The sequence below is a fragment of the Lodderomyces beijingensis genome (genome assembly GCF_963989305.1).
Source record: "Lodderomyces beijingensis strain CBS 14171 genome assembly, chromosome: 6".
Classification (NCBI taxonomy): Eukaryota; Fungi; Ascomycota; class Pichiomycetes; order Serinales; family Debaryomycetaceae; genus Lodderomyces; species Lodderomyces beijingensis.
The window spans coordinates 838691-862325 of NC_089975.1; the positions used below are offsets into that span (position 1 = coordinate 838691).

A 23635-nucleotide genomic window follows, 5' to 3' on the forward strand; every position below is an offset into this window, starting at 1 on the left:
CGCGAAATACGCAATATTTCATCGGCTTTAGCCCTCTGAATTGGAAATTATGAACCGCGAACTACGGACCCACGTAGCAGAACTTAGAAGAAAAAAAACGAATTAACACGAGTTCTAGCCTCTGGAAATGTCCGCCTGCTTAATAGTGTGGCTCTCCATGCAAAAGCTTGGTGACTCTTATTTTGGAATCTCACATTTTATAAATCGGATCGACTTCACGAGTGCTTTAAAGTTTATAAAGTTGAAGGTAAGTTAAAAGTAGACAGGATTACTAATTCCTGCTCCATTGGTGATTATTACCGGCTTGACCTTTTAGTGCTGTGCATAAGCCGAGGATTTCAACACGTGACCACAGCACGTGACTCCTACAAAAATATCCTACAAAGTGGTCTTACAAATATACTTGACTCTGGATGAAGAATGTCACACTTTGGTCAATGAGATACGCGCCTACGAGAGCACTAGATAACGATATGATATGACGTGAGTTGTAAAAATGTCGATACTTTTTTTATTTATTTCTCGTTACAGATCATTCAACATAACAACATATACACCACTCAATGCAAGCCCAATGGTCAAGTATTGAACGAATCAATCATCCAAGTGCTGAAAAAACAAAAACCAAAAAAAAAAAAACAAAAAAAAAAATGATCCGCTAAACAACTACCGACTCTGGTCCCAACCATTTAACCAAACAAGCCACCAAGGCCTCCAAAATCTAAAATCAAAAGTGCAAAATGTGCAAAAATTGCGAATGCGATGAACTGAATGTAAATTTTTGAAATATCTAAACCAGATACCCCCATATTTTCTATCATTTTTTGTTATTTTCCCCTTAATAATTGTCTCTCCTCTAGTGCTGAAAACACACCCTCTCTACTCCAATATAACCCCGCAGTCCCAAAATGGTGTACAAATATACTTATTTATAAACAAAAAAAACATTGGTTCAGTGTATCCACCCGAATCAAGCTTGTTGGACCACTCTCAAGTTGGAGTTGAAGGACTTGGATCTGACAGCCAAGGGGGACTGGTTAGCTACTTTCAATCTGTACTCGGCAAATGACTTGAACGAGGGGCCATTGTTGGAAATGGTTTTTTGTTGTAATTGGACTGGTTGAGTTGAAGCTGCCGCAGGTGAAGATTTGGCAGTCTTGGCTGCTTTGGTTGCGTTTCTAGATGCTTGTGAAAATGATCTTCTAAACATGGCTTTACAGATGGCTTGCTACTCCTGAGTCTATTGAAAAAAAAAAACTAGCCACTTTTAAAAGAACGTCAGGAGGGGGAATGATATGGAGTATTTATATTGCAAAAAAAAAAGAAGGACCCAGTTGAATCTGCCGGTGTTGTGGTTGTGGAGATTGCAAAAAAAAAAAAAAAAAAAAAATTAAACTAAATTTAATTAAAACGCAGAAGGGTAAGAATTTTCCACTCTTTATCGCAGAAATCATACCACCCACCACCCACCATTTAACACTACAAGACTACAGCTGGCACAGCAAGCCTTCGCTGAAAATGCATTGTTGCGTAATCATTCTGAGGACATACGGAGCCACCTCCCTTGAAAAAAAAAGAAAGAGTCTACAAGGGAAAGTGGACAGGCGGCTGCTCCCCCGCAGGACAATGGCGAAAAACATCAATCCTTTTGCCCTGCATTATTCACACCTCCACGTTTTCTTCTCGCCTTTGTTATCTTTGCCCGAGCTGGCGTACGGTTCGCAGCGAGCCATCCGCAGTAAATCCCCTCCCCTTTTCTTCTCGTATGATAACTCCAGAACCGACGAACCAGGATGGAATTCACGGGATGCAAATCTAGTCACGAAGAGAGAGAGAGGGGGAGAAAGAGGGAGAGAAAAATCGCGATCTATTGAGTTGTCTTGATTACCATCCGATCAACCATATCATCATCACATTTCCTTTCCCCTGTATCATTTTTCCTGTCTTTTACGTGCTCCATCCGCCTCTCTCTTGTCTCTTTGAATATGGAGGGCTTAAGCAGATTGGGAGATGGAAAGATCAGATTGTTTGGATTGTTCGCCATGGCTTTGCAAATTGAATCTCCCTCTCCCTCTCTCTCTCTCTCTCTTTTTACCCCCCCCTTCTCTTTGTTCATGGCAGGGCTTTTTTTTCAGGGGTGACGGAAGGAACAAAAAAAAATTTTTTCTTCGTTTTGGAACGGGTGATTAGTTGCTGCGAGATAGCGATGAACCCACCACGAGACAACCACGAGACACCCACCACGACAAAGAACAATAGCGGGGGCTCTCTCTCTCTTGCTCTCTCGCGTAGTGGCGGTGGTTTGAAACCACACCCAGCCCACATGGCAAACTGGGGGTGGACCCATGGTGGCTGCTACAGGTGTAAGACATGTCCATGGCTATGGCCCACGAGAAGTCTGTGGAAACATCAAGAAAAAAAAAAAGGGCCAAAGGACAAACGGGCCAAGTGTTGCGGCTGTCGATCCTCGCCATTTTACGGTTTTGAAACTAGTGCTACTTTCAGCACACACGTCAACCCTTATCATCAGCCAATCACAGGTCAGCATTCCTTGCCATCTAAATGATAATTTTTTTTTACTCCGTTTGCTTAGTTTGCTGGAAGAGTTGGGGGAAGAGGGGATTGGGGCGGAGATGCAACTCCGCCAGCCGAGGGAAGACCCATTTTCGGTGTAAGCGTGTTAACTCCGCGCGGGTCAATGCGTCTTTCTTCCGATGGCGAGACTCGGCTCTAGAATCACGTGCCCACTACTTTAAAGCCGCCGCTGCTGCAAAATTGGAGAAATCAAGAACCGTGTACTTGCGCTCGATTCAAGTGCCTCTTTCTTGAACAAGATCTTGTCTCGTTTCCTCCAAATAATTCCCTCTTTTCACTCTTGACAAACCTGACAATAGTGAGATGGGCCCCACTTCATCACTAGTAGGTACTTGCCAAAGGCAAGGACCTCGCACCGCGTATATAATTAAAAGGCGACCAGCAAAAAAAAAGGAAAAAATATAACGACTCGGTAAAGTCATCATCATGCCTCGTCTTTCTTTCATACATACCCCAGATTTTCCTCCCATTGCAAGGCCCGCTTCGCTCAGAAAATCACTGGCCGGAGATTAACCTCCGTTACTTCTTCTTTTTTCTTGTTCAGCCCCAGGCATTGTGTGGATGTTAACCGTTGAATAGCCGTTTGGAAAACCCCAAACCACACTGCGGATGTGAGTTGTCCGCTGAGGAAAACGAAAATAGACGCAGAACACAATAGTCGTCAAACAATCAAAGAACAAACCAAACACCAAGAACCAAGAGCCGGTAATTGTCAGCTCTGGCTTCCGTAGTTGAAGCGGTTGATAGAACAATAGGGAAAGGAGGGGGAGAAGGTCTAGAGATCTAGAGAGGTTTGACCAATGATGACACTGTCTGAACAGACACACCAATCCCCGTACTCTGGAATTGGGGTGGAGGGTTCTCCATCGTCAAAGCCGATTGAAGTAATCGATATTCTCTTCATGGCAGAATGTGTAAATGCGGGCCTGCTGAGCAAGTGCCGTTTGCAGAAAGTGGCAGCGTCTTATCTCGGTCTCTCGTATCCACCTGCAATCCGAGATTTTGGCTCTTTTTCCCCCTTCTGTTTTAGCTTGTGGCACAGGGGCAACAAGCTTTGCGCTGATGGAGAGGCCAAGCTGGGCCAGGGGGAGTCTTGGACGAATGAATTGGGCCCAATTGGCAAACTAGGTCTATTTGCCGATGGTTAGGGGCATCTTCTGGCCGTATCTCATCGATTTCGTGGCAGATTTAGAGTCCCAACTGGAGAGATCCCGCCTCTTGGACTTCTTTGTATGAGCAACTATCACGTATGTGCAAGGCGCGCTCTCTCCCCCCCACCCCTTAGTCTCTATCCGCGTTATCATCACCACCACCCACCACCCACCCCCGATACCCATCGCTGCAACAAGATAAGTAATTATCCCTAATAAAAAAAAAAAAAGACACCTTAGATTAGCAAACTTTTATACAATTGTGTTGTTCTACTTTTTTTTTCTTCTTTCTTTCTTTCTTTCAATCGTGTTTATATATAAAGACATATTAGACTCCCGCCACCGCTATTCTTTGGAGGCTTTTGGTTGTTTTTTTTTAAGTCCCAATTGATCCAAATTCCAACCCCTTGGTGTCGGTGGCAGCAGATACACATCGACAGAGTCGCGCCATGACTAGCGTGCAGCCAGAGACGAAAGATGGCGCCATCAACCAGATGAGACGCAACTCGTCGGTTCTTGGGCCCGTCAACAAGATCCTTGTCGCCAACAGAGGCGAAATACCCATCAGAATCTTTAGGACCGCCCACGAGTTGTCAATGCAAACGGTTGCCATTTATTCGCACGAGGATCGCTTGTCGATGCACAGGTTGAAAGCAGACGAGTCATATGCTATTGGCAAAAAGGGGCAGTTCACCCCCGTGGGTGCTTATTTGCAAATCGATGAAATCATCGATATTGCTAAAAAGCACAATGTAAATATGATCCATCCCGGTTACGGTTTCCTTTCTGAAAACAGCGAATTTGCCAAAAAAGTCGAGGAAAACGGCATCATTTGGATTGGTCCGCTGTACAAGACAATCGACGCCGTGGGTGACAAAGTCAGTGCTAGAACTTTGGCGATTGAAAATAGCGTGCCCGTGGTGCCTGGTACCCCGGGCCCAATTGAAGATGTGGCAGATGCGAGGAAATTCGTTGAGAAACACGGCTTGCCCGTGATTATCAAAGCTGCATTTGGTGGCGGTGGAAGAGGAATGAGGGTTGTTCGTGAGGGCGACGATATCGAAGACGCCTTCAAGAGAGCTACGAGTGAAGCCAAGACTGCGTTTGGCAATGGTACTTGTTTCATTGAACGGTTTTTGGATAAACCAAAGCACATTGAAGTTCAATTGCTTGCTGATAATTATGGCAATGTTGTTCACTTGTTTGAAAGAGATTGCTCGGTGCAGAGAAGACATCAAAAAGTGGTTGAGATTGCTCCAGCAAAAAATTTACCGAGAAACGTCCGCGATGCCATCTTGACCGATGCCGTGAAATTGGCCAAAAGCGCCAACTATAGAAATGCCGGTACCGCCGAGTTTTTGGTTGACGAGCAAAACAGACACTATTTCATCGAGATCAACCCTAGAATCCAAGTTGAACACACCATTACTGAAGAAATCACGGGAGTCGACATTGTTGCTGCCCAGATCCAAATTGCTGCTGGCGCGTCATTGGAGCAATTGGGTCTTTTACAAGACAAGATCACCACTAGAGGCTTTGCCATCCAATGCAGAATCACCACTGAAGATCCCACCAAGAACTTCCAACCAGATACTGGTAAGATTGAAGTTTACCGTTCAGCTGGTGGTAACGGTGTCAGACTCGATGGTGGTAATGGATTTGCTGGATCCATCATTACCCCACACTATGACTCAATGTTGGTCAAGTGCTCTTGTTCCGGTTCCACTTTTGAAATTGCAAGAAGAAAAATGCTTCGTTCATTGATTGAGTTTAGAATCAGAGGTGTTAAAACCAACATTCCCTTCCTTTTGGCATTGTTGACCAATCCTACCTTTATCGAGGGCAATTGCTGGACTACATTTATCGATGACACCCCGTCATTGTTCCAAATGGTTAGCTCGCAAAACAGAGCTTCGAAATTGTTGACCTACTTGGCAGACTTGTATGTCAATGGCTCATCGATCAAGGGCCAAATTGGCTTCCCTAAATTGGACACGGAGGCTTTGATTCCAACTTTACACGATCCAAAGACTGGCATTGCCATTGATGTCAACCATACGCCTCCACCAAGAGGCTGGAGACAAGTGTTGCTCGAAGAGGGACCACAGGAATTTGCTAAAAAAATTAGAGAGTACAAGGGCTGCTTGATCACCGATACCACGTGGAGAGATGCGCATCAATCCTTGTTGGCCACTAGGGTCAGAACAATTGACTTGTTGAACATTGCACCCACCACGGCATTTGCCTTGAATGGCGCTTTTTCATTGGAGTGCTGGGGTGGCGCCACTTTTGACGTCAGCATGAGATTTCTTTACGAAGACCCATGGGTGAGGTTGAGAAAATTGAGAAAATTGGTGCCCAATATCCCCTTTCAAATGTTGTTGAGAGGCGCCAATGGTGTCGCCTACTCCTCGTTACCCGACAACGCAATTGACCAGTTCGTTAAGGAGGCCAAGGAAAACGGAGTGGATATTTTCCGGGTCTTTGACGCTTTGAACGATTTGGAGCAGTTGAAAGTTGGTGTTGATGCAGTCAAGAAAGCCGGCGGTGTTGTTGAAGCAACTGTTTGCTACTCGGGTGATATGTTGAAACCAGGTAAAAAATACAACTTGGAGTATTACTTGAAAGTTGTCGATGAAATTGTCCAAATGGGCACCCATTTCTTGGGAATAAAGGATATGGCAGGCACGTTGAAACCAGCAGCTGCTAGATTGTTGATTGGTGAAATTAGAAAACGTTACCCTGATTTGCCAATTCACGTGCACACCCATGACTCTGCCGGAACCGGTGTTGCTTCGATGACCGAGTGTGCCAAAGCTGGAGCCGATGTAATTGATGCCGCTTCCAATTCAATGTCCGGGTTGACTTCACAGCCATCAATCAGTGCCATCTTGGCCTCTTTTGAAGGGTCCATCAACTCGGGCCTTTCCGAGTCATTTGTTAGAGAGTTGGATGAGTACTGGGCGCAAATGAGATTGCTCTACTCCTGCTTTGAAGCCGACTTGAAAGGCCCTGACCCCGAGGTTTACTCGCACGAGATTCCAGGTGGCCAATTGACCAATTTGCTTTTCCAAGCTCAGCAATTGGGACTCGGTACCAAATGGTTGGAGACTAAAAAAGCTTATAAAATTGCCAATCAAATCCTTGGTGATTTAGTTAAAGTTACTCCCACTTCTAAAGTTGTCGGAGACTTGGCGCAGTTTATGGTTAGCAACAATCTTACTGAGGAAGATATCAACCGTCTTGCCGGAGAGCTCGATTTCCCCGACTCGGTCCTCGATTTCATGGAAGGGTTAATGGGTACCCCTTATGGAGGATTCCCCGAGCCACTCCGGACAAACATGTTGGGCAACAAGCGTCAAAAACTCACCGAGAGACCTGGTCTCACCCTCAAACCAGTCAATTTCCGAGAGGTTAAAAAGGAGTTGCAATCGCGCTACGGAACGCAAATTGACGAAACGGATATCGCGTCGTATATCATGTATCCAAAAGTCTACGAAGCATACAGAAAGCAAGTTGAGAAATACGGCGACTTGTCGGTGTTGCCCACGCGCAACTTCCTCAAGCCGGCAGCCGTGGGAGAAGAAATCGTGGTTGATATCGAGCAGGGCAAGACTTTGATCATCAAGCTTCTTGCCATTGGCGAAATCAGCCAAAAGAGCGGCACCAGAGAAGTGTTTTTCGAGCTCAATGGTGAAATGAGATCGGTTACGGTGGAAGACAAGACGGCGTCGGTGGAGACCAAGACTAGACCCAAGGCGCAACAGCCCAACGACGTCGGTGCTCCCATGTCGGGTGTCGTGATTGAGATCAGAACCCACAAGCACCAAGAAGTTAAAAAGGGAGATCCGATTGCTGTGTTGAGTGCCATGAAGATGGAGATGGTGATTAGTGCGCCAGTCAGCGGTGCTGTGGGAGACATGCTTGTTAAAGAAGGAGACTCCGTTGATGCTAATGATTTGATTTGTAGCATCACCAAGACATGATGAGGGGAAAGTTATCTGAGTAGAGTCAACTCTATAAATTTCAGTTCTTGATTCAACAGACGATACTAATTTATTCAACAATTAAATCTATCAGAGGTGTTCTTATTTATTAGAGCGATTCAAGGTTGTATCTTGAGAAGTAGGCTGTAACCGCATGCAGTTTCCGTGAGTTCTCTCTATATTCAAACAACACATCATTGTTTGCTTGCTCCAAAGTTGCCAGCTTTGCCAGATCTGTTGAAAGTTGAAACTCACTGCTCGCCCCTTCCCCTGACGTAGATTCAAGCAAAACACTCAACTATCATGCAATAGTTTTTCTTCCTTTTTATGATCACCGATTGCCAACCTTGCGCCTCGTATCTCGGCCAGCCAACCCCAACTCTCTCAACCTCTTGCTCCTTCCATCCTCCAAACGAGCCCACCGCTCACGCTTCTCACTCACCACGTTATTAAACCTCCGCTCCAACGCCGCATTATCAGATTCAACCATTTGAAGCCTGCGCTGAACCAAAGCCAACTCATCATCAACCTCATCCCGTTTTTGATCTTCCTCATCATCATCATCATCATCATCATCGTTTTCATTTTGCGGATCCCAGTTGCGATTATCGAGCATATCGAGCGTGAAGCTCGCCCCCTGCAAAATCAGGCTCCATTGGCTCATCATCTTGCTCGTGTTGCGCGTTGAGTCGTTGAAATGCGATATGTCGCGCGAGATTTTGGCGAGGGTCGAATGGAGGGTGGTGAGGGTGTTGTTGATGGTGAGGAGTTGCGAGAGCTCTTTCTCTAGTGCTGCTTCGCGGGTTCGCGATGCTTGGTGCTTTGGCGGTGATTGTGATTGTGATGGTGGTGTTTGTTTGGGATCTGGCTCTGGGGTCGACATTGTTTCGCTATGGATCGATTGGGGAGTGTGGATTGTGGTGGGGGAGGTGGTTCTGGTGGGTAGTTAACGCGTATGTTTGCGTGTGTTTGTTTCGGGATTTCGAGAGATGCGCACGTGATTTGCGCATTAGGCGGCGGGGGAGTTTCGATTACTCGTGAGAGTAAAGTACGGGGAGGGGAGTTTCCACTCCCTCGAGGTTTTGAAAATGAAGCTGGGCTGCCACGGCTCATGAATCAGGTGAGCTGCTGTCAGAAAGCTCCTTTTGATCCGTTGCCAACTGGAGCTGAAATGCGTTTTTCTGCCCTGCCAATGTACAGCTAAAACTGCAAAATATTTGGGCACTACGACGGTATACAATGGATTGCTGGCCCCATGCTCTCGAGCGTCAAGCGGACTGCTCTGTGACTGTTGCAAGGAGCTAGCTATCTGGGCCTACAACTACTAGAAATGGTAAAGTCTGGCCCTGATTGACTACGCCCCGTTGTGGCCTGGGTAAACGTTGAGACGAAACAAAAAAAAAGGGGCCAAACCCCTCCCCGTATCTTCGATTGCATGAGACTGCCTTGATGATCACCAGGAACGTTTCACAAATGTTTCTAACCTCTGCTTTGGTATCCGCCTCTGGCGCCTCTTTTCTGCACATTCGTAGTCCCAGTTTTTTTAAGCCACTTTGAAATTGCCTAGTCTCAGCAAAAAACGTTTCTCACTTCTAGCTTGTTTCAGAGCCATGAGACATCTGGACATAATATTCTCATCGCTAGATGAGGCTAAAAATGGGGACAAGCGCAGATACATCAGTCTACCCTTTTTTTTAAAAACTCCTCGCAGGCGTGGTGTTTCCCATGTTGATACCCCCTACCTCTTTCCTCGTTGCCTTTTGTCGCGGTTTATCCGACAATCAGAATCCGCGACACATGGATCATGAAAATAAAAATAGAAAAAAAAACCAACCACGAACTAAAGACCGGCCACCACTACCACCGACGCTTGAGCCTCAACCAAATGTCGGAAGTAGCACCGCCCGCGCCAGCACCTCCAGCAGACTCCATAAATCTGAAACAGGAAGAGGAATATCAAAACTTGATAAACTCGCTTCCAACACGCTGGGAAATAGAACTTGAGTTTGTCCAGTCGCTTTCAAACATCCCCTACGTCAACTACTTGGCTCAAAATGGCTATCTCCTGGACCCACAGTTTATCCACTACTTGAAATATTTACAGTACTGGAGTGAGCCTAACTACTCGAGGTATTTAGTTTACCCCAACTGCTTGCACATTTTGAAATTGTTGCAGCTGGAAGTGTTCCGTAAGGATATAGTCAATCCTGAAGTGATGAATCTTTTGATGAATGATATGGTCCAGCGTTGGCAGCCTTCTTCCAATGACAAAGATGACGAAGATCAAGTCATGGCTTATGATAATGGTGAAAATGATGATGATGATGACGGGGCTAGGGTGGTGCAGAATGGGACCTAGGATCGGAGAGGAAAGACAACGATTGGTAACCGTTGTCGGCGGAGATGAATTGAATACGGCTGGTGTGGCTGAACCTTGATGCCGTTGGAGGTTTTTTCCATTCGTCGACATGCGCGATTTTTTCGTGTTTGGATGAACAATAATTCGCGCAGCTTGTTTTGATGCTGCAAGAGACGAAGAGAAGATTAGGAAGAGGAGGTTGTAACGAGTTAGGGAGAGGAAAGGAGATGGGGCCTGAATTGAGAGTATGCGATAACAATAGGATGCCACGCTGTGGTTGTTGTGTTTGATGCAAGTTCATCCTGAAGCTCGATGCTCAAATCAAGCACACGACAAGGTGATTCACTGTGCGTTCAAAACGTCTCGACTTTGCTTCCAAAATCGAAAAAAAAGCGAGCTCGTAGATTGCACAGGAATGCCAATCGCAAAGCGGATGGCTGAGAGCAGATTGGATTCAGTTAGTTACAAGTTACACCGGAGCCACAGGAGCTGATTTTAACGTCAGATCTCATTCTAAAAGAGGAAAAAAAAAGTTCCCAATTTTCCAAAGGGGCCATGCTCTACAGCGTGAAGAAAAGTTTTAGGATTGTTTACAAGCTACGTTGTGTTGTTTACATGTACATGTTTATTTTGGCCAACTTTAACTCGGATTCGGGCCTGGCCAGCAAAAAAGTAAGCCACTGTTTCCTTTTCCTTTTTCTTCTCTTTTCTTTTCTTGTTCTTTCTTTTCCTTCGTTGACGCTTTGTTGCGTCTTGTCCTCAACTTATCTCTCAGTTATACCCGAACTCTCCGTCTCCACAAACATGGGGATACTGCTAACCATCATAACTGTGACAAATTCTGGTATACGACCTTTTTTTTTTCTATTCCGCCTGATTCTGTTCCATGCAAAGCCGCTTAATTAGTAAGGCAAAGCGTGTGTATTAGGTAAGCGTGTACAAAAGCATATTTTTTTAATTTTTTTACTTGAGAGGTGGTGGTTGGCAATAAGGGGGCGGAGGACGATGCAGATCGAATTACCCGTGGTATTTAATTTATGTTCAATGAGTTCATGATACCAGCAATACTAAAAAATGCTCTTGAACGTTGGTACAGACTATAAACTATCACAGTGGACCTTTGTCTCTCTGGTGACCCAATGACTAGTCCAAAAAACGGGAAAGTGTTGAAACTCCACTCCTGTCTCTCCTTCCCCCCTGTCGACTTTACTCCTGTTGGATAGAGGTGACACCAACGGTGTGGAGGGACTACGTTCAAACGTCAAAAGTGATTGCGAAGAAGAGGGTAAAGGACGAAGGTTAGATGCAGAGTGATAGGTTCGGTTGACCTCTACTCTCTTCCCGCCGCCGCCCCCTTCGCCAACTCGAGGAGAGCTGAAAAGTATCATTAGCAGTGCGTGTAGCATTTAAAGCCCCCCCTGCCTGTGAATGTAAATATATCATGAGCGCGACAAAAATGACCAGTGATGAAACACGGTGGTTGGATTCACAGTGGTTGCTTCACGGTCTCTTTTCCAATGCCATCACTTCTCCCCCCCCCCCTCTCGCGGTCATGTAACTCCACAGTGCTGGCCCAGGTCCGAGCTGGACTAGAAAGTTAGGACTTTGGCCTCTCGAGTGTGACAGGTACAACTCCACAGGAGTCGAGAAAATGTCCCGAGTTTTTCATCAAGCCAGTATCATCAGGAGGTTGAAACGTTAAAACAAAAAAAAGAAAAAACTAAAAACTAAAAACTAAAAACAAAACACTGAAAATTGAAAGGAAAAAGAGAGTAGAAAGATATTTTTGGGGTTGGGTTTCGTGGATCGGCTACGATGGGCAGAGTCTGGGTTTCGGAATAGCTCAAGGTGCGCTTTGGCTGGTCTGAGAATCTAAAATCCCTGTCCTTTATTTTCAATTTTTTCGAGGAGGGGGAAAGAGAGAGTGAGAGACGGGAAAAAGAAAGGGGGAAAAAGGAGGCTTGTGAAGTCCCTCAAGGCCGTGGGGCTATGGCGGCGAACTGGTACTCTTGTTGGTGGAGGAAGAGGTGGTGATGTGGGAGTTGAGAGTCGGGTGTTGGGCTAAATATAACCTGAGCTTGAGTTCATCGTTTGTATCGGAGCTGGATCACATCGCAGCTTTCAAATTTGCACGTTGCGCTAGAGGGAAAACTTGCCGAAGCGATAATTTTTTATTTTGCAATGGTGTATAACCAGAGGCAGAGACATTGGCTGCACGAACAAGGGTTTGTTACCTTGCCTGCACTAGTCTATTAATTAATATAAAAAAAGAATAGAGAGAACTGTAAGGGAGAGTCATCTTCATCATCATAATCATAACCAACCATGCAGATGCGTCATGACTCTAACCGTTAACAACAACCGGTTATTTGATTTGGTTATTTGCAAATTTGCTTGTACATGTGTAGATATATATGTATGTATATAAAGCGTCTTATCCCCCCCCCCCATAATCAAAAGCTTCTTGCTCTTAGTCCTGCCGTACTTTGCTCATCCTCAAAGCTTTCCTCAACCTGTCCATTGAAAATAGCAAGCGATATTCCATAATCACTTGCTCCTCCCCTCGCATCCTTAAAACGCCCTTGAAACACCCTGTATTCGTTCTAGAGGGGAAATACTACGAAGACACACACACACAACCTTTTCCTCAATCTTTCAACCACTTTCCCACCCCACAGTCTCATCACTTTAAAAACCCTTCCTCCGCTGGGATCTTATCGGCTTCATCATCTCCCCTGAGACTTGACACAGGGTTTTTTTGCTTGTTCCGACACACAGACAGACAGGGGCTTCTCAATTGTCTGAAAATTTATGTTATATGCATAAACAGCAACGCTTTCGTGATTGGAAAATAGCAAGCGGTAGATACAATAGAGAGAGATCCATTGGAGTACCACCGATTCTTCAATCTTTCCATCTGAAACAGACTTCATACACACACAGATAGAGAGATAGATAGACACACACTCTAGACAAATAGCTCCTTTACTTGAACCCTCATCGCATCAAGCACCAAGCACTTTTGTCAAGACGGTTGGCTTAACACGGATTCGAAAGGCGATCTTAAGGCAAGAAGAACACATCAGCTACAGTCACGTGTTTTCTTGCAGCCAAACTCATTCGCCACTGACACTACCTCTACGGAGTACTAGCAACAACAATAATAATCACCACCATATGACTGAGGAACCGGAATCGGCGGCGGAAAAGGAGGCCAGGAAAGCTTTGATTGGGGACAAGTACAAGACATGGTGCAAGACGTTGCCCAGGCCCCACTGGCGGTGGCTCTACGACCCCATTGCACTCATTGCTTATGCACTCACATTCAACGCTATTGCAACTGCGCTCTACGCGGTGTTCACCAGACCCATCTACTATCTCAATTTTATCCCCGTGGTGTGCATCTTGATGAACATCATCATCTTGGTGCTCGTGCTCAGCGAGCGATATTGCTTCAAGATCAAATTGAGCTCGCCTTGGGCGCGACTGGCCAAGTGGCTCATCTACAACCTTGTGCAAAAGGGGCTGTGGTTGTGCTTGTTTGTCATGTGCATCTTCACCGTGGTCCAGTTGTCCCTGGGCAAAGCTAGCAACCCCTTAGATTTGAGCCGCGAGGACATGTACTCGATACATGTGGGCCACGGCGACAAGATTTGCTATTTGGTGATTTCGCTTCTCAGCTTGCTCTGCAACTGTGCCGTGTTGAGCATCTGGTGGAGCACCAGCATGTCTTCGGTCTACTTGCTCTTTGCCGTGCTCAATGTCATTCAGATTTTAATCAGCATTAGCATTATCCAGATCAATTTGGACGTTATCAATATCTCGGCTGATTCACCAGCGAAAAAGATGCACAACTTGTTTGTTCTTAGCGGCGCGTTCATGATTGGCCAGAGCATCATGGGGATCACTATCACCATCTTGGTTGACCAAAAGAATCGGTTGAATGAGATTATTGGCAGGTTGATCTTTTCCTACGATTTGTTGTTGTTTTTCCTTGGCTTGTTGTACATTGCATGCACGGCTGTTGCCAGTGTCAAGTTTGATTACAAGCCCACTGGCAACTTGAATGAAATTCCCATCAGCTTGCCCATTTTGTTCGGGGTAAGTGTGGGGATCTTGCTCATTGAATTTTGCTGCACCAGGTATTTTAGAATTCGAACTTTACAACACGTTTACGAAGTTGAAGAATACGACCTTGAAGAGTTGAGTGATCACCAAAAGCGAGGCTGGAGCAAATTGATTGATTTCAACAAGAAATATAACGGAGGTGTCACGGGAGCCTACGCCATCAGCTTGATGGAGAATTATGTCCACGCGGAACTTCCGGGCATGAAGTGCAAAGTGTTGCGTATTTTTGATAAGGAAAAACAAACCGAGCACCCCAGGAAGAAAGGAGAAGGAGAAGACGCAAACGAGGGAAATGGCGGCGATTTGGAAAAACAATTTGCTTCGCTGAAAAATCACCACCATAATCAAAATAATTTTAACAATTCACATCATAGCAATAATAGTAGTAGTAGTCACCACCACCACAACTATCTTAACAAGATGAACACCCCTTACGACGAGTTGGACCAGGAAACTTTGCTTTTCCAGAATGCACCAACCTTGGCTGGCAGCGATATGTCAATTAGATCGCTCGAGGAAGAATATAAACCATTGAGTAAAAACCAGTTGAAAAAATTGGCGAAAAAGACTAAGCAAGCCAAGCAGCAACAGGAAATGCAGTCTTTGGAAAACAACACGGAAAAGTTTTATCAAGAATTGATGAACACGCAGGCATTGGTGTTGTTGACCATTGTTGAAGAATTTGACTTGAGTGAAAGAATTCCCGGGTGGATCGGCAAAAAATTGAACAAGCTTTTCGGTAAAGACTCCAAATGCCCCATCTTGTGCATCAAGTTTGGCTTGCTTGGTTTCCATTGGCCGTTCAAGAGAAGCACTTTTTACACTTCGTTCACCAAGAAACCAGTTGCGAGAAGTGCTAGCGTGTTGTATGCCATTTCGCATTGGAACCAAACTCATGAGAAATGCACGGTGTTGTTGGACCCTGGATACAAGGATGCAAGCTTTGAAGCAGGTGTCGATTACTCCGGGTGGATCAAGATCAAACTTCCCAGTAGCCACATTATCGATTTGCGGCCGTTTGTCAATCAGAGCAGCACCGAGTTCTTCAAAGCCATCAAGTACAGGAACCAGGAAAATGCCTTTAAGCAAGCTAAAGGTGTGGTTGACCAGACTTTTAGCTTTAATTACGAAAACTGCCAGGAGATTATCGTGATGAATGACAAGATTGCCGAGTCTAGACTGCTGAGCGGCCAAAGTTCACAATTGTTGCACCCAAACTGGGAATTCATCTACAATTTGGGCAACTTTAGCAACGACAAAAAGGAAAGATCACTACTTTTCCTCAAGGTTGGTGATCAAATTATTGCATCCTGTGTCATTTTCAGATTAGGTGAAACCATGACCTCAGACATACAAGGACTCGACCATGAAATCAGCAAGAAGTATAAAGCGTACTTTGTTATGATGCAAGAAGTTGTTAAGATTGGATTAAGTGAGCACGTTAGCTTTATAGATTTTGGTCCAACTACCGAGGATGCCAAAGTTGCCATTGGATGTAGCGTTGTGCCCTTAATGGGTTCAATCTATCCCAGGTATAAATTTATGGGTCCAATAATCCTGTTTGCCGCTAGTAAAGTTGATGTGTAACAAACAAACAAACAAACATTTATTAGTGGATGAGCCGATGAAACATGTTTTTTTGATGACTGACGCAGACACAGACACAGACACAGACACACACCTCTCTGTCTAATGATTTAGTTCTTGTATATTTATTTAGAATTGGGTGGGATATATGTTTAAAATAGAGAAGACGTTTAGAGTTTGAGATTGTGCTTTGCAGCCAACACTACTATGACGCGACACGACACAACGCGACACGACACAACGCGACACGACACTCAATCACGTGCACAAAATACCTTTCACTTTGCCATCACACCTTTTTGGAAACCGTCCCTTCTCACCCCCAGCTCCACCTGTCAAACCCAGTGCGTGGCAACTTGAAAAAAACAAAAAAACTGACCAATCCCATTAAAACTTCCATAAAGTAGCCTCACAATGTCGTCTTCAGCGTCGTCGATATATGACGTTCACTATGCCAAGATCCAGCAATGGTCCACCATGCTTGAAACGCGATTCAAAATCACATTAAATGAAGTAATTTTCCTTGCTTCGTTTCTACTAAATTTCCTCTTGTCGAGATTGATCCATTTCGGGGCCCCCGAGGAAGAAGTTTACAACTACTACAACGACAAGGGCAACTTTATCAATCAGTTTTTCGTGAAGCGGGGATGGGGGTGGACTACGCTTGTCATTTTGGTTTTCTACGTTGCTCATGTCGTGCCCAAATTATACTCCACCACAAGGCATACGAATGGCAAACTGACACAGGAGGATGAACCTGAAGAGCGCAACACGATGGTTTTGCTCAAGGGTGCATTGCGGTATGTCCTCGTCACCGCATGGTGGTATTTGTTCACCCAATGGTGTTTCGGATTGCCGATAATGGATAAAGTGTTTGTGTTCACTGGTGGCGTATGCACGTTGGAGCAAGCTACGCCACAAGAAGCTCATCGTCATCACAGCTATCATGCTAGCATTGCGCGTCATTTCATCCAGGATTTGGAGGATTCAGTCTGGAAAAGCTCGAGTGTCTCTTCGTACCATTGTCGTAAGATCAAGGGCAATTGGATCGGTGGGCATGATCCACTGGGCCACGTGTTTTTATTGATCCATGCTTCGTTGTATTTGTTCTTGGAACTGGCTCCTTATTTCAACTGGAGCCTGATTTTGGCTGCTTTGAAGCGGAAGCCGAGAAAGGAGAAGTTGGATGACGATGTTGTTGTGGTGGTGGAGGATAAAGTTGAAGTTGCGTCGCAGTTGTGTGTCGTGGGGCTCATTTCCATGTGGTGGTTCATGCTCTTGATGACTAATATCTATTTCCATAGCATTGGCGAAAAGTTGGTGGGGTTGGTGTTTGGATATCTTGGTATTGGTGTGATTTATTTTGTGCCGAGATGGATCAGCATACCTGGACTTTAGCACAAAATTTGTATAAATAATAGCATAGAAACAAAACAAGAAAGCAAAGGGAAGATGAAAATTGAAATCTACTTAAAGGTGTAAATTTTTGAGATTTTGTCAATGTCGACATTTACAAAACGCTCACACTCTCTATTCGTAGAAGACAGCACAGGACGGTTTTGCTTCACGAGGTGACTTTCACCTCGTAGTTTCAACAGGGGGGGGGTTGTTCCACAGCCGCTTAAGCTACCACATGAAGATTTCGTTTGCAAAACATTGCTTGTGGCCGCAAAATTGGTTATGCAACACCCCCTTACTGGTTTTCAGAATTCCACCAACGAGTCCTTCTCCTACTTCAACCTTCTCCCCAATCTACTTCTTTTCTTTCACACCCTTGAAGCGTTGTTTAGAATCTCCCCAATTGCCCATTTGAAGCATTTATTTTTGACAAACCCAAACACCTCAATTGGAAGGAAAAAGCTGCAAAAAAATAAGAAAATTCACTGCGAGATCTTTATTAGTATCGCAATCCTCAAATGGCCACGGTTCAGAAGGATCTAATCAAGTATATCTTGGGTCTTTTGGATGGTGCCGGTGACTTCTTAGAGAAGTTTAAAGTTGAAAGCGCCAGCTACAAAACCGCGCATGAATCACCACCGCCACCACCATTAGCGACGTCAAGTTCCGATGAATCATCTTTGCCCTCGTCAACTCCCGTGAAACCATCCCCAAAACGAAGCTCTATTGTGTCTTTATCTTCGTTGTCCATCACACCCTCGATTGGAACGACGATTACTTCTAAAACTTTGACGATCCCCGAGTTGAGGGATCCTTTGCCCAAACCGCACAATCACGTGCGATTCAATGACGATGTGATTAAAGCGCATAAACACGTTTCCACCGAGGAACACAAAGTGAAGAGAGTTGGCACTTACACGCAAAGAGTCATGGCGGGAACAGACGAAAGGACGGGAGGGCCGCTATTGATTGATCGTGAGCCACGTGATGAATCCAAGCGTGGTAGTGCCAAACATCTGCGCCTCTACTACTGGCTTAGTTCTAGGGGGTAGCCCAGTTTTATTGCTAATGATGCCAATGAGTTCTACGATTGTATATGTATATATTTACATTAGATTTTGACTTTTGTAGATGAATGCCATCTCTAGTAGTGGCTCTTGTGGTGACTGGATTAGGCGTGTGTAGATAAGTGAACCGCGCATCAAAAAAAAAAAGTCACGTGATGCAATATCAGCCCCAGATCTTGGGTGGGGAACCCTGAGTGGCCACAACCTCTCCGTGAGGTTGTGGCTCTCCTACATCGGCAACCTCTCCGTGCAGTTTCCCTCACCCCTATTGGTTCAACGCACGAGGAAAAAGGGTGGAGGGGCGTGGGAGTGCAAGGAACGGGCATTTGTGGAGTCCTCTAGATCCTCGAGACTCCTGCGCAAGTTCTGCAACATGAACTAGCACCAAAAAAAAAAGTCACGAACCAGACGAAACGACCTGGATTTTATCTTCATTGGGACGGAGGCGAACATCTCGAGAACTGAACGGCGCCTTTGAATGCTGCTGTGGTGTGTTTCCCCTTTCCTTTCCCGCTCGCTCCTTTCCACCACCCCTTTGCGGGCCAAGTATCCCAATTGCGCGTTGTTGTCGGCACTTAAGTATGTATGTTTGGATGTACACGCCCATGTCCATTTTATTATCCCGAGAAGGTCAACAAGACGCCAAATTTCAACAAAACGAGAAGCAACATAAACAACCACCACCACCACAACAACAACCATAAACATAACCACCATGTCCAATAATAATACGGTATGTGTTTTTTTTTTTACTTTTATTTCTTTACTGCCACATACGAGGCACGATGGTTAGTTTGTTTGCGGCTGATTCCAAGCTAAATTGAGCTGGAGATGTTCTTGTACAATTGACTGAATTGGAACTGAGATGAGAGGCATTGTATTTTTTAACCAAAAAAGGGGCATCTTTCAACCAACACATACACACACAACATCCCTTTCTAAACAATCCGTTATTATTTCGTCAATTGCCATCTTTGAATTTCACTGGGTTGTGAATGGATCACAACGCGCATTTTGGAGCTAGCCATTACAAAACACTCAGATCCCCATCTTCACAAAGTACATTCATCAGTTAAATAATTCTTGACGATAATCAAAAAAACAAAAAAAAAAAAAAAAAGGGAAAAGGAAAGGGAAAAAGAGGTTCATTTCACTTTTACTTTAGCTGATTTAACTTGCTGGTATTTGCTCGACGGGAAAATCTTTTCAACAGCTCTTGACTACTCCCATCATCATCATCATCATCTTCACCATCAGCACCACCATCGTTATTACTTACACCGAGGCAAAGATCTAGCAAAAAGTGCTGCAAGTCACCTTCAATTCTAGTAAATTTCACCAAATTTCATCAAACTTTGCCAAAATTCATTCACTTCTTGGAAATACCCATTTTTGATTAAATCTGTGATACCGTCGAACTGATACTTCCACCAGCCTTGATACCCAAGCCATCAATTCCCAAGGACAAACAAAAGATGTATTTTTTCCTTTTCCTACTACAGTTTCGATTAATCTACGGGAGCATATACCAAGGATTTGACTTTAACCAACAACTTCCAGACCTCGCCGTGGTCAACCAGCCATATAGCTACTCCATAGCGTCAACAACTTTCAAATCAACCACGGATGCTCCCATAACCTATAGAATAACAAATGCACCCGACTGGTTGCACTTTGACGGCACTACATTTTCCGGTACCCCGTCACAAGAAGGATCATTCACCGTGACACTTATTGGCACAGACACGGGAGACCAATCAGAACTTAGCCATGAATATCAAATGATGGTAGTGGCTCACCAAATCCCCATCACTGCTTCTTCGTCTCAAGTCAACAAAGAACTCGCAGAATACGGCCCAACTGATGGACATAATGGTCTTGTTTTGAAACCAGGGGAAAACATCAACTTGCAGTTTTCAAAAGATGTCTTTGATACAAACAGCAGTGACCAAGTCTACTACTATGGAAGATCATGCGACAAGTCCCCCTTGCCACCATGGCTCACGTTTGACGATAGTCTGTTGACTTTCCATGGTGTTGCCCCAGATCCAACTTCAGAATATTCAGCTGCGTCTTATTGCTTTGCATTGATTGCATCCACCCATCAAGGCTTTGCTGAAGCGTCAAACGAATTCACGATGAAAATCGGATTGCACCAGCTTACTTATAACGGATCAAATCCCATTGAAATAAATCGCTCAAATGGCGGTCTGGTCTCTATCGATGTTTTGAATGGTATCTTTTTAGATGGCAGCCAAATTGTGAGAGATAACGTGAGCTCGATTGAAAATAGCAACTTGCCAGGATACTTGAGTCTCAATGATGACAAGTTAAACGGTGACGTTTCGTCGTCTGACTCGTCTGCAAACTTCACAGTTACCGTCAAGGATGTTTACCAAAACCAAGTTGTGCTTTCATACGCGGTTGACCCATTAGAAACCTCGTCTTCATCATCCTCAAGTTCCTCAGCATCATCTACATCATCACTGTCATCTTCATCGTCATCATCATCATCATCATCTAGTTCGGTATCAGCAACAACAACAACTAGCACGGCATCTTCATCGACCGCTACATCATCTCAGGCTACTTCGACATCTTCAGAATCTACCGCAGCGGCACTGCCAACGAAAAAGGACTTGAAACTTCCACTAGGAGTTGGATTAGGTGTCGGAATACCAGCATTGATTGCCCTCATACTCCTCATCTTCTTCTGTTGCTGCAGGAGAAAAAAGAAGAGTCAAGATATAGAAGAAAAGGCCAATTCCAACTATGATGCTAGCAACGCCGCAGGAGCTTCCACTGGCGGCGCCCTCACTGGCGCGGCAATGATACCCAGACCAGACACTTCATACTTGACGAAATTGGACAATCTGTCAGATGAAGACGAAGATGAAAACGACGCGTCGTCATCGGCATCGACACTCGCTACACCCCAATCGCTGATGCCCAGAGTCGAGAAATCTTGGAGAGCCGTGGCTGCTTCGGACGATAAGAATAGAGATAGCCAAATATCCAACGCCACCATTGCCACCGAGCATCTTTTCTCGATACGACTTGTTGACCCCACCAATTCGCAGATACTGGTGCCTGCGCTGGTTCCCGAAGACGCGGTGCTACAGTCCTTGGACGATGAGCACATTGTGAGGTTTCGAGAGTTGAGGAGGGGAAGTTGGAGGGACCTGGTATACGAGGGCGATCTGCACTTTATGGAGTCGACGGCAACGATACAACACCACGATGACGACAGCAACAAATCTTTCAATTAGTTAGCAGCTGTAGTAGTAGCACTACAGCAGTACTGCAGTTGTACCAAAGCAGTGGGCTTTTGAAATTTTAGAGAATGAGAGAGAGGGCGATATATATCTTATGTAACATTATGAAACAAATTTTTTAATAATTTTTTATGGTTTTATCGATTGAGACAGATTTATGTATTTATGTATTTATATAACTAAGTATTTTGAGGTAACGTTTCTGCAAATCGGGCAGTTTCACGAGCCCTGCGTCTTCCACTTACATACCTCATCATTTCTGAATACGTTTGAGGTATAACTGAGCAAAAGCCAGTTTCGCCTTCGCCATAGCTATCGCGTGGTACGAAAAAGGAGTAGATGAAGGTGCCAGCGGGTTTCTTGTCCTTGTTCGATTCCAAATGCTGGGTAAACGTGTCGACTTTAACTTGGATCAAGGTGCCTGCCTCGTTCAAAAAGGCATTGGGGTTCTTCGAGATCTTGTTCATGGCGGGCAAGGTGAAGTTGAATGGCGAGTGGTCTTTTTCTTCCACGTCGTCCTTGTGCAAGTGTTCCGTGTATGAGATGGAGGCGTTCATGCTGAGAACTGAGCCCACGGGGACGGGCGATTTGAAATTTGTCGAGTCCAAACTGACGAATCTCGGACCGGCGCATGAGAAGGCGGCCGCGGTACAATAGGCCAATTCAAAAGATTGACGCAATAAGTAGCCTCCGAAAATCATGTAGGAGTGGCGGTTTCTATATTGCGGTTGCATAAACAAGGTTGACTCCTGAGTGGTATCCTTCATGAATGCCAATCCGTTTGCTTGGTTCTTGACCTTGTCTTCTTGTTGAATCGACTTTGAGCTGAGCCACATGTCGTAGATCAACTTCAGCTCTTCAGCGGTTGGTTCCAAGATCTTGGGGTTCTTGGCCATCAACTTCTTTTTGCTGTTGTGGCTCTCGGCTCTGCGGAACTCGATCCAATCCTGTTCCGTGACGGGCAAGAGGCGATTGATAGCAAATGATTTATGCGTCGTGGGGTTCCTAGCGACAAAGGTGAAGTTTGCCGTTAAAAAGACATTTTCCTGGGCCAAGTCATCTTCACTGTTTAATGTTTCTTCATTTACCTCGTCTTCAAACGCATACCCTTTAACGGTGATCTCCATACTCGACCTCCCCGTCCAGGTGACACTGCCAGCAAGGACAAAGTTGTAGTTGATAATCTCATCGACTTTTTTAACCATGTATATTCTATCGACGCTCGCGGTCACGTTAACGGGTTCCGCGGGCGAGCAATGGCGATAAGCTATGCGCCCGGCCAAGGCGTCCAAATCCTGAAACAACTGTCCCACGCGCAAGCGACCAAAGGCGTTGATGTAGGCGTCGCAGAGCCACTTGTCGTTTTTGAAAGGTAGGAGCAAATAGGTGAAGGAGTCCTGTCTTGTCTTTTCGCCAACTTCAGTGGTTATCGGGTTGACATAGGTGAAACTGTCGATAGTCTTGCCCTCTGCCTTGAGCTTCTCGCGTTCTCTCAAGGCATCGATCCAGGTGGCCTTGTTGGGGTTGGTTTGCTTATCTCTCATTTCCGCCAATATCGTGGCGGCGGCATCTGCTGCGTCCGAAGGTTCTTGCGAGCCAACGGTGTCTGGTCTGTGGAAGTTGCCCTGGACGGATTGTGCGTTCCAGCGGGAGGCCATCACACGCATGCATCTTTGAAGTGGTAGGCCCCGAGGATGTCTTAATGACAACGATAAGAGCATTGTGGTTTGAGGAAAGAGAGTCAACTAGTGGAATGGCTGTCTGAAAGTAGACCTATTAGCTCTAATTTCAACCGTCAACTTTTAGGGCCGGCCCGGTGGTTTGGAGTTTCGCAGCATTATATAGCTATATATTTATATATCGACATGCATCAGAGTAGAGCATCTTATTATTACAAGAGGAAGATGGCATGGTCCCGGAAATGTATAAAATAAAAACCAACAAAGAATGGTGAGCTTTCTCGGGGAAGAAAATAGCCAGCGTTTAGCAGCAGCAGATGTTCGCCTCATTCTCCAATCTAGCCATCAATCTATCCGTCTCTTGAGCCGATCAAGCTTGGTTCGTCCAAGGTAATGGTGAGGTTGCTGGG

General features: G+C 45.2%; 8 protein-coding genes across 8 annotated transcripts; 6 read left to right on the plus strand and 2 right to left on the minus strand. All coding sequences in view use genetic code 12, as the record gives it.

Moving 5' to 3' along the window:
- Positions 1-4195: 4195 nt before the first annotated feature.
- LODBEIA_P50760 (uncharacterized protein) lies at positions 4196-7732 on the plus strand (the record flags this gene model as incomplete). Its single annotated transcript, XM_066975368.1, has 1 exon — positions 4196-7732. The coding sequence occupies one exon, from the start codon at positions 4196-4198 to the stop codon at positions 7730-7732; it is 3537 nt and encodes a 1178-aa protein (XP_066832014.1).
- Positions 7733-8063: 331 nt separating this feature from the next.
- LODBEIA_P50770 (uncharacterized protein) lies at positions 8064-8615 on the minus strand (the record flags this gene model as incomplete). Its single annotated transcript, XM_066975369.1, has 1 exon — positions 8064-8615. The coding sequence occupies one exon, from the start codon at positions 8613-8615 to the stop codon at positions 8064-8066; it is 552 nt and encodes a 183-aa protein (XP_066832015.1).
- Positions 8616-9617: 1002 nt separating this feature from the next.
- On the plus strand, positions 9618-10091 carry LODBEIA_P50780 (uncharacterized protein; the record flags this gene model as incomplete). The annotated part of the gene is made up of 1 exon (XM_066975370.1): positions 9618-10091. The coding sequence occupies one exon, from the start codon at positions 9618-9620 to the stop codon at positions 10089-10091; it is 474 nt and encodes a 157-aa protein (XP_066832016.1).
- Positions 10092-13268: 3177 nt separating this feature from the next.
- LODBEIA_P50790 (uncharacterized protein) lies at positions 13269-15806 on the plus strand (the record flags this gene model as incomplete). Its single annotated transcript, XM_066975371.1, has 1 exon — positions 13269-15806. The coding sequence occupies one exon, from the start codon at positions 13269-13271 to the stop codon at positions 15804-15806; it is 2538 nt and encodes an 845-aa protein (XP_066832017.1).
- A 414-nt stretch (positions 15807-16220) lies between these two features.
- LODBEIA_P50800 (uncharacterized protein) lies at positions 16221-17204 on the plus strand (the record flags this gene model as incomplete). Its single annotated transcript, XM_066975373.1, has 1 exon — positions 16221-17204. One exon carries the CDS (start codon positions 16221-16223, stop codon positions 17202-17204), a length of 984 nt encoding a protein of 327 aa, XP_066832018.1.
- A 518-nt stretch (positions 17205-17722) lies between these two features.
- Positions 17723-18256, plus strand: LODBEIA_P50810 (uncharacterized protein; the record flags this gene model as incomplete). Its single annotated transcript, XM_066975374.1, has 1 exon — positions 17723-18256. The coding sequence occupies one exon, from the start codon at positions 17723-17725 to the stop codon at positions 18254-18256; it is 534 nt and encodes a 177-aa protein (XP_066832019.1).
- A 1490-nt stretch (positions 18257-19746) lies between these two features.
- LODBEIA_P50820 (uncharacterized protein) lies at positions 19747-21540 on the plus strand (the record flags this gene model as incomplete). The annotated part of the gene is made up of 1 exon (XM_066975375.1): positions 19747-21540. The coding sequence occupies one exon, from the start codon at positions 19747-19749 to the stop codon at positions 21538-21540; it is 1794 nt and encodes a 597-aa protein (XP_066832020.1).
- A 185-nt stretch (positions 21541-21725) lies between these two features.
- On the minus strand, positions 21726-23213 carry LODBEIA_P50830 (uncharacterized protein; the record flags this gene model as incomplete). Its single annotated transcript, XM_066975376.1, has 1 exon — positions 21726-23213. The coding sequence occupies one exon, from the start codon at positions 23211-23213 to the stop codon at positions 21726-21728; it is 1488 nt and encodes a 495-aa protein (XP_066832021.1).
- Positions 23214-23635: the final 422 nt, after the last annotated feature.